This window comes from Vespula pensylvanica, chromosome 3 (genome assembly GCF_014466175.1).
Source record: "Vespula pensylvanica isolate Volc-1 chromosome 3, ASM1446617v1, whole genome shotgun sequence".
Lineage (NCBI taxonomy): Eukaryota > Metazoa > Arthropoda > Insecta > Hymenoptera > Vespidae > Vespula > Vespula pensylvanica.
This window is the reverse complement of record NC_057687.1, coordinates 11,154,164-11,165,115: the sequence shown is the minus strand read 5'-3', so window position 1 is coordinate 11,165,115 and position 10,952 is coordinate 11,154,164. Positions and strand designations below refer to the sequence as shown.

At 26.9% G+C, this 10,952-nt stretch overlaps 1 protein-coding gene across 9 annotated transcripts in view; it reads right to left on the bottom strand.

The window, feature by feature from the left end:
- Positions 1 to 4,746: 4,746 nt before the first annotated feature.
- Positions 4,747 to 10,952, bottom strand: part of LOC122627733 (tropomyosin Per a 7.0102) — a 49,856-nt gene continuing 43,650 nt past the window's right edge. For 4 of the 9 annotated variants that reach the window (XM_043809155.1, XM_043809157.1, XM_043809153.1 and 1 more), the window contains 2 exons: positions 7,895 to 8,070; positions 6,774 to 7,165 (listed from right to left, as the gene is read on the bottom strand). In XM_043809155.1, coding sequence (XP_043665090.1) covers positions 7,988 to 8,070 — 83 coding nt within the window. In that variant the 3' untranslated portion in view covers positions 6,774 to 7,165; positions 7,895 to 7,987. Of the gene's footprint in view, positions 5,956 to 6,773; positions 7,166 to 7,894; positions 8,071 to 10,952 lie in introns of those variants that run through there. The other 5 variants (XM_043809161.1, XM_043809141.1, XM_043809146.1 and 2 more) reach the window with 2 other exon arrangements.

Here is a 10,952-nt window from a genome sequence, read left to right as displayed (position 1 = left end):
GTTTTTTTTTTCCTTTTGTTTCTTTTCTCTCTCTTTTTTATTACCATACCGTTTTTGCATTTTTAATATATCAAACGTTATCGATATATATATATATATATATATATACCTCTGAAATAATAATATTAATTATATATATATATATATAAAAATGAGATATAATAGCGATATATAGTTACGAGTTGGGGACCAAGCATTTTGTAATGAATTACATGTTTGTGAGCGAACGAAGGAGAATGTTCGAATTTGATTAAAGTTCTTTCTTCTTCTTCTTCTTCTTCTTTTTTTTTTTTTCTTTTTTCTTTCTTTTTGTATTATTCTTCATTGAAACGATCATTGTACTTTTCTATCTTCGTTCGCTTGTAGACGCTGGCGCAAATGCAACTTTTTTACACGGTTAAATCTTTTATCTTCCAAAATGTCTTCCTCTTGAACTAATATTCAAGAATGACCAATCAAAAATTCGAAACGTTGCCTTTCTTCGATGAGATATCACGTTACACACATTCCTTGATTGTGGAAAGATTGTTCTATATATATATATATTTTTTTCTTTTTTTTTTTTTTAGAAGTGATGAGGTCAGTAGTGCATTTATATACGGGGAGTCAAAAGTTTCTTCTAAGTGGGCCAAAAATTTCTTAGTGACATTAAATATCAATTACTTTATTATTATTATTATTTTTTTTTTTAATTATCTTTTTTAAGACTTTAAAAAAAGGCTAACTATTTTGTTGAACTTTAGCCTGTTGTTTAGCCTATTGATGTACGAGCTCGGTCAAAGGTCTAATAATTTTGAGAAAAGAAAGTAAGTCGTTTTTTTAAAAATCACTTAGGTATTTTTGGCTCTCTCTCTCTCCTTCTCTCTTTTTCCCTATACCTATTTAAGAACTTTTGGCATTGATCCTGTATACGTAAATCGTACAAAATGATTCGAAAAGTGACACTGTGATTCTTGTGCCTTTGTCGCCGTTGTCGCCGTTTTCTATCGATCTATTCTATTTTTCTTTTCTTTTTCTTAATTTTTAATCTTTTAATTTTTGTTCTTGTCTCTTTCTTTTCTTTTCTTTTTTTTTTCCTCTCTGAAGAAACACGAATGAAAAGAATTTATTTATTGTACCGCTACGTGCCTTATATATACATATATACACACACACGTAGGATGATTATGAATTCGATCAACTTCGAGAATATTTGATACATATAAATATACATATTCATATATATACTATTACATAGAATAATTATTGTCTAATTTTTATATATATATATATATGTGTGTGTATATATATATATATATATATATAAAATGAATATATAAAGAGAGAAAATTTGTCATATGTATTTTATACGATCGAACAAACGTTAAAAAGAGAACAACAAACATGTTAATTATAATTATTATAGCCTAGCGAAAGAAATGTAATTCGCTTTTAAAACAGGAAAAAGATAATAATCGTTAAAAATGTTATTACTGATTCTTCATTCTTTTTTTATTGTTTCTTTTTAACTAATTATAGTTATTAACCGACCAATTTTTACTTGATAGCTTTTAAGAGTTCCATCGCAACATACTACGGTCCCGCCTGTTGTAAGCTTTTGCGTCTCTTTTCAAATTATTCAAATTATTGTAATTCCCATATTTTTCTATTTCGTTTCTTTCTCTTTCTCTCGTCTTTTTTTTTTTTTTTTTTAATGTTTTATTTCATTTTATTTTATTTTCCTTTTTTTTTTTTTTTTTTAAATACGAATCATCTCGCAATGGAGAATGTCTAAGGATACCACTTTATGGGACATCATATATACATATATATATATATATATATGTGTGTGTGTGTGTATGTGTATACAGGGTGGATCAAAAATCTCTAATTGATTTTAAAAATCAATTATTCTTTTTCGAGAATTTTCAGGCTCTCAATTGTATACTTATAGTTTTACAATCTGAAAACAAAAAAGAAAAGATTAGCGTAAAGCTTAAAAAAAATTTCGAGGAGGAATAATCAATTTTTTTCTTTCTTTCTTTCTTTTTTTTTTTTTTTTTTCAACGTCCTAAGAACTTTTGATCCCATCCTGTATACGTTTAATGCGTCCGATCGCATTTTGTAAAGTAAATTTGTTTTGCTATTTTTTCTATCTATTTTCTTCTTTTTTTTTCTTCTTACTTTTATTTCGTACTTTTCATTTTTCTTTTTCTTTTTTCCTCCGTTCTACTTACAATTTTTTCCCTCGTCTTTGGCGTCTTGGGAAAGATGAAAAGAAAAAAGGAAGAAAATAAAATAAATAAATTATCGATGCGCCCGTGACGAAAAAGAAAACGTTAATGAATTTCATTAAGTGAAGCAATAATAATCGGGGTTCCTCAGAGAAAATAATATTCATATCAACATTTACCTGAATAGAATGATAGAATGATTTAGGGCCGACGTTGTTGTTGTTGTTGTTATTGTTGTAGTAATGCTTTTAAGTTGATCCATCTAGAATAATGGTGATGTTAAAAGAAAGAAAGGAAATTGAAAAAAAAAAGAAAAGAAAAAGGGAAATAAAAGGGGAGGAAAAAATATAATTAAATAAATAAATAAATAAATAAATAAATAAATAAATGAATGAATAAATAAATAATAAAAAATAATTCTGTGCAATCTGTGCAAAGAATTATATGGCTTTTATCGAATACGTTGTTTTAGAGAACGCACTCGCAACGTCGTCGGTCGACTTCGTGATACGCGAAGAAAGGAATCATATTTCTGAAGATATCTATGTTACTAAGCAGTTCTCTGTAATTATAAAGAAAAAGAAAAAAAAAATATTTTGCTGATAAGATTATAATAATAATAATAATAATAATAATAATAATAATAATAAATAATAATAATAATAATAATATTAATAATAATAATAATAATAATAATAATGATAATAATGATGATGATGATGAAGATGATAATGATGATATATGATTACGATTCGAAAAACATACAGAAATATATGTTAGCGTTGTGTTTAGACAGATAATATTATATTATGATATGAGAATCATAAATAATGAATATGTATGTTATGTAACTCTTTTTTTCTTATTATTTATTTAGCATATATATATATATATATATATATATATATATATATATATATATAATGGATCCATTATCCCTATTCCTTTCAAAACACTTGTCGAATATTTTTACTCGTAAATATTTGTAATTGTTCGTAATTGTTCATAAGAATACGAAATGATTAAAAAATATGTGCATCTTCATTAATAATAATGATAATAATAGTGATAGCAATAGTTCCGTGTAAGTACAGTCAAATTAAAAAGATGCATACATAGATACATTAAACTGGGTCTAAAGTTTTCAAGTGATTTTAAAAATTAATAAATTCCTTATGGATTAGTTTTCTTTCTCCTTTCTTTTTCCTTAGATTATAAAACTGCAAGTTTGGCAAAGTAAAATTGCAAAGCTAAATGCAAGAACTAGTTGGTTATTAAAAACACAGTAATTGATTTTTAAAATCACTTAAGGGATCTTTGGCATATTGATTGTGAGACAGAGGAGTATTGGTCTCATTTTGAGTAATTTTTGCGTTCTTTTTTGTTTACTTTTTATAATCCATTTCATATGTGACGATGAAGAGAAAAAAAAGGAGCGTATATATATATATATTTTTTTTTTTTCTTTTTAATTATCCTTTTAATTATCAAACTCACTTCAGCTTTCAAAGCACATTTTCTTTCTGCACACGCTGTCATATATTTTGTTCTTTCGAATTTTTTGTCGATTGTACAAAAATTGCAGTTACAGCAGCATAGCCTTCGCTCGTATTAAGAAGCGCGATTAAACACATGAAATTTTTCAAAAGTAGATTGAATAGATTAAGATATAGATATTTGGAGAACGATAAAAAAATTGTGACTTAGAATCTAGAACGACGAGATATAATATCTCGTTTATTACAAATTAGACCGCATTATTTGACAACAATGAAACTGAATAATTTATAGTAAAATGATCGATGATGATGATGGTGATTATTATTATTATAATATCGTTCGTCGGAATGTATGTTTTTATGTAAAAGATTATTATATATTATTATTTATATATATATATATATCGACACGATTGTCAACGTTTATTACAAACAACGAATGCTTTGGATCCTTTTTTTCTTTTTTTTTTTTTCGTTTTCTTTCTTCTTTTTTCTTCTTTCGTAAGCGTACAAACTTTTACACGAATGAAAATTTCATTAAAAGCATAAATTTCTCTTATATAATCGTAGACACGCGTTTCGTTTTATTTTATTTTATTTTATTTTATTTTATTTTACTTTACTTTTTTCTTTCTTTCCTTTTCTTCTCTCTCTTTTGCACTTTGGTTTCACAGATAAACAATTTGCATGCTCCTTCTCCTTTTTAATTATTTTTAATATACTTTTTACAATCTTCTTTCCATTGATGACAAGAACGAAATTTTCACGAATTCGTTTCACTTCATTTTTTCTCTTTTTTTTATTTTTTGAAATTTTTCCAAAATCTCGTCAAAATTGCGTTAAATGAACATGGTTTTATATATATATATATATATATATAAGGTGGTCGATTAAGTAAGGCTTATACATTTTTTTATGTATATATATATTGTATGTACGATACGTAAGATGTTTCTTTCGTTAGACGTGGGCGTTATTGACACGTTTCGTCTTTTTTTTCCTTTTTTTTTTTATTATATATATATATATATATATATATAAAAAAGCTACGAACAACTTATTTCAACGGATTTAGGAACGACGCGTTATAGTTATTACGAAGGCTAATGAAAAAAAAAAAGCTTACCAACTCTACGAAGCGACTTTTTTTTTTTTTTCTTTTATTTTTTTTTTTATTAAAAACATTTTATTTTCCTTTGAACAAGCATAGAAACACGCGAAAGAATCGATAAAAAGGGCAGAAACATTAGATCGAGGATTGAACAGGACATTTGTGCACGATCGTACGCGAGACTTTTGATTAATGATTATAAAGGATCGATGGATCGGGAAAAAAAAAAAGAAAAAGAAAAAAGCAAATTTCATTAATTAGCCGGGCTTACGCTTTGTGCACATAATTTCACGCTCATATGATTTTATAAGGTTTTTAAAGAGGCAATATATATCATCCCTCTTTTTTCTTTTCTTTTTCTGTTTTACTCGATCTTTTATTCTTCAATATGCGTAAGTATACGTGCAGCATATATATATATATATGTATATATATATTTAACCCTTATATATAACATATTTGTTACATAATAAATTACATTGATACATGATCAAATAATTCTTGAAAGAATTTCAAAGTAATAGAATATAAAAATGGAATATCATAAGAGTTAAATATATACACACATACATACATACATACATACATACATACATACATACATATATATATATACACATTTAACTCTTATATACATATATTTATTATTTAATAAATTATGACGTATAATCAAGTAATAGTGATTCTTGAAGAAATTAAAAAAAATAATGGAATTTAAAAGTTGAATGTATCATAAGAGTTAAATATATATATATATATATATATATATATATATATATATATATATTTCTTTGCAAAGTCCGACATATGTCAAAATTGAAATTAATTGGACATGTCAGAAAAGTGTCAGCGTGCTCTGGCAGTGTCTCATTTTTCTTTATCGTAGTGTGAATAACAATTTCATTGATCGTTTCCCTTTTTCCCTTTTGTGTGTGTGTGTGTATATATATATATATATGTACGAGTGTGTATGGTGTATGTTAACCCCCTTTTTTCAATTTTCTTTACTTTCAATAATAGACCAGCTCGTAAATCGTTCAGCCAATTCGTTAATATCCGGCGAGGTCGGCGAACGTCTGATCCATCTCGTCGGCGATGGCTTTGTACTTACAGCGCTCGTTTACCAGGACGTCTGTAATGGAGGGAACGTGCTATTAGTTTGGATGGATTTGTTAGTTAGTTGGTATATACACATTTTAGTTTTTTAATATATAATATTATTAATTAAAGAGAGAGAGAGAGAGAGAGAGAGAGAGATAGATTGTTGGTCAGTATTGTTATTGTTATTATCATTATTTTTTTTAATTTTGGATGAAGGTGTTCAACGGATAAGACTTAATTATATTTATTAATATTATTATTATTATTATTATTATTAAAAATAATCAATTCAGAAGAATGGTATAGGAATTATAAAATCAAAAAGAGGATGTCGATTAGCATCGAGGGTTTAATTTTTTTTTCTTTCTTATCAATTTTCAATATGTGAGAGAGAGAGAGAGAGAGAGAGAGAGAGGTAGGGGAGGTTAATTATTATTAATAAAAATTATCAATGAGGAAAAAAATTGTATAAAAAATTATGAGAGTATTAAGACAATTTTTGTTGATAAAGTTTTTCACGAAGAAAGGAGGGTTTGATTATTATTATTATTATTATTATTACCGTTATTGTTGTGGTTGTTATTAACAAAATTAGTTCCTTTTTTCTTTCGAAGAAAAAAGATAAAACATTAAGTTTCTCTTCCTCCTTTAGTCGAACGAACCAGCTCGGAATCATTTTGAAATTCGCGCTGGTTTCGACTAGTTTCCAATCGATTCCGCGAGATGGCGTTGTCGCTGTTGTCGAAAAAAGCGAGCTCTCGGCGCGAAATTACGAATAGAAAAAAGTTTGTTCAAATACGATGAAAGAGTGGGAGAAAGGAATACATATAAAATATTGAAGCACGAAAATAACGCGGTACGTATTTATATAATATACAACGACTTCAAATAGTTACATTAGTAAAATACATTATGTTATACATTGTGCGTAATAATGTATATAGATATTTGTATATATATATATATATATTGTTGTTGTTGTTGTTGTATATATATTAGCAGCAGCCAACCCGTGCCGTGAAAAAGGGGCTACGACGATTTATATAACGCTTGTTATCTTTTTTTTTTTTTTTTTTTTTTCGTTTAACGTTTCATAAAGAAATTCAACAGCAGGGTTTGTTGACGAACACGTTGAACTTTTGCTTCAAGAAAAGATCGAATTTAACCAACCAATTCGGTGAAGGTAAGGTCCAGGTCGTCGCAAATGTATTTGTACTTCTCCTTCTCGTGGACGAGTTCGTCTGAAAGGAAGCGAAATTTGATCAGAAAAGAAAAGGAAAGAAAAGAAAAAGAAAAAGAAAAATGAGAAGATTATATTTGTACGAACGAAACGCGTTCTCGTTTCGTATATGATGATTTATTTATTTATTTTTTGTCCTTTTATTTTATTTAATTCTTATTTATTTATTATTTCATTTTTTTTTTTTTTTTGAAGGAACTCAGAGATATAGATTTTTAATTCATTCTTCGAATTCGAAGTAATCGAACAAATTATAAAGCATCATTGTTCCTTTATACGTTCATACATACATATATATATATATATATATATATAAGTACATATAATTAATTAAGCAAGATTTTATAGCCAAGTTCTCACGATAGATATGTTAAAAATCTGATTGTAATAAGGAAAAAAAGAAAAATAAACAAATAAATAAATAAATAAAAATAAACAGAAGTTCGTGCAACTCTATCGTAAATCTGCCGGTGTATCCTGTAATCGTAAAGGATTAATAATTCAAAGAAGAAAAGAGAAGAAAAAAAAAAAAAAAAAAAAAGAAAGAAAGAAAGAAAGAAAAAAGAAAAAGATATAGCAGTGTTTTTAGTCGATGGATTAGATTTTGTTATTTTCGTTTCTTTTTTCTTTTTTTTTTATTTTTTTTTTTTTTAATGGTATCTTTTTTTTTGTTCATTTTCATGGCGAAGCAATTGTGATGTTAAGAAGCGTTACAGCTTAATAAACTTACGGAATACGTGTTAAGAGAGCAAGCGAGACTGTAAGAAAGGTAATTTTTTGTTTGTTTTTGTTTGAAGCGTTAGAGGGATGGTTAGTGGCGTTGTTAGACGCCATAGAGTTCGAAAAATGCGTTATCCAGGCCATCGCCGATCTCCTTGAATTTCTCCTTTTCTGTCACCATCTCATCTGCAAGCATTAGCAACGTTATTTAGGGAGAAAAGCATTATTATTGTTATTATTATGTATATATATATATATCTATATAATTATTTCATTAATTAATTATATACAAACTTAAAAATTATAGATGAATAGCGTTTCTGTATTATATTCGTTATCGATAGCAATAGCGTTTGAATTCAATTATTGTCAGTATTTATCATATCGTTGATTATTATACTATATTATCTAAACTATATAATAAGATTGTATTAATTATACAGATTGGAATCGAAAAAGATCGTTGTTCGATTTTAAAAATCAATTATAATATATTTCGAGACTCTTTCGTAGACTCTTTTAATAAGACTCGTTGTTTCGCAATCTGATAAAAGGAAAAATAAGTCTCGAGAAAGTGATTTATGTATGTATGTATGTATGTATGTATGTATGTATGTATGTATTATTGATTTTTAAAATGACTTAGAAACTTTCGACACGATACTGTTTAATTAATAGACGATACACTTTAGATTATATTCATTATATAAATTATTATATTGTAACGTAGAAATATATTTATAGAACTTAAACATCTTTTTTCTTTTTTTTTTTAATTATTCATGTAATATTTGTAGCACGTAATTTAAACAAAAAAAAAAAAAAAAAAAAAAAAAAAAAAAAAAAAGAGAAAAAGAAAAAGACGAAAAACATGACGAATTTATGTCGTTTTTATATGTAATTAAATATTCGAGGTAAAAGGTAACAAGAGTACGAGGAGTATATGGAAAATTAAAAAAAAAAAAGGTAATAACTCATCGTACTCTTTTAATATCAAACGAGGTGTGTTAATTAGCAAAAAACAACAAGCAGGATAGTACTTACTATTTCGGCGATGATCAACAGCGATCACGTAGTTCACTTCTCTTCGTGTACGAAGACATGCAAGATCACAATCGGGTGTTTTTAACGACAGGCAGGAGCAGCCAGTTATGTATATATATATATATATATATGTGTGTGTGTGTGTGTGTATATATATACATATATATATATATATATATATTAGACGCGTGGACACGCAATTGTCAGTCGCAGCTGATTTTATTTGCATGGATATTTGTGTTTATTTATTTATTTTTATTAAATTTTATTTCTTTCATCTAACGTTAAACTCTGGGTCGACGATGGATGTTAGAGCACAAAAGAGAATAAAATGAAATAGAGAAGAAAAGAAAAGAAGAACGAAATGAAATGAAATGAAATGAAATAAAATTAAATAAAATAAACAAATTAGAGCAAAATTACAAAAAAAGAATAAAAGAATAAAAAAAAAAAAAAAAAGAATAAAAATAAAAAAATAAGACAACAAAAAACAACAACAAACTGCACACACACTCGGGTTTTTCAAAATTAAAATATATATTATAAACAGTTTTATATATATATATATAATAATAGCAATATATATGTATATGTATAATAATAATCATTATTATTACAATGTGTTATTAGAGTGTTATTATCATTCCATTCGTTTATTTTAATATTAAGTAAATTAATAAACTAAAACTCTTCTTCTCTTTCGTGTTTTAATGTAAACTCAATTTATATGTATATGTATATCTGCGTTTCCCATTTCGTTCGTTTATTTGTTTCCTTTTTTATTTGTTGCAATAATATTATTATAATATTTGTTTCGTTTTGTTTTTCCTATTAAAAAACAATCTCTTCGTAACGGAAAGGTTAGGTGATAAGGAATGGAGTGGAGTGGTGGGGTGAGAATGGAATTGGGGGTAGGAGTAGGAGAAAACTTGTATATAAATGAGTGAATGAATAAGTGAGTGAGTGAGAGAGAAAGAGAATAGATCGGAGAGGTCGCTGGATGTGAAATAATGAATAAAATTAATTAAACGTTTTACGCTACGACTCGCGCGATTCGCGATTGTGCTTTTTCATTGAAGATAAAAAAGAAAAAAAAAAAAAAGAAAACAGAAAAGGAAAGAAAGAAAAAAAAAGAGAGAAAGAAAGAACTCCATTCTTCTATTTCTTTCGTAATCGCTATTCTGTTTACTTATGTGTACAATATATATATATATATATATATGTGTGTGTGTACGTGTATGTATATATGTATATATATATATATATATTGAACATTTTGCAACATGGTTTATCGCCCTTCAAACGCGATCTTTCTGCTAATAAAATCCTTCAATAATTTTTTTCTTCTTTCTTTCTCTCTCTCTCTCTCTCTCTCTCTCTCTCTCTCTCTCTCGCTCTCTTTCTCTTCCTCTCCATATTAATTTCATTTTTTTTTCGCAAAATAAAAAAAGATAGTACAAAAAAAAGATCGTCCAAAGGAAGATCGAACTTGATTGACGAATCGTTATTATAACGCTACTCGAAAGAAAGAAGGAATAGTAATAACGATAATAATAATAATTATAATAATATTAATAATAATAATAATAATAATAATAATAATAATAATAATAATAATAACAACGATGACAAGATGGTGAAGATTTAAAAGAAACGAAATTAAAAAAGAAAGAAAAAAAGCAAAAGAAAAAAAAAATGAAAAAAAGAACGTGGAATAAAGATGGCAAGGTAGAAGGGGGTTAAGGGAGGGTTGGGGTGGTGGGTGGTGGAAAAAAAATTTTCAACGAAGAGAGAACGAATCGCTTGACGATTTGGCAGTGTGGGGCGTCACGTAATTAAATGCACGCTTTTTAATTACTCGTGTCAAAGGAGAGAGAACGAGAAAGACAAAGAGAATGAGAGAAAGAGAGAGAAAACAAAAATTAAAATTATCGTAGGTAAAGAAAAGAGAGAAGGAAAGAGACATAAAGCTCGATCTATCTATCTATCTATCTATCTATCTATCTATCTATCTATCTATCTAT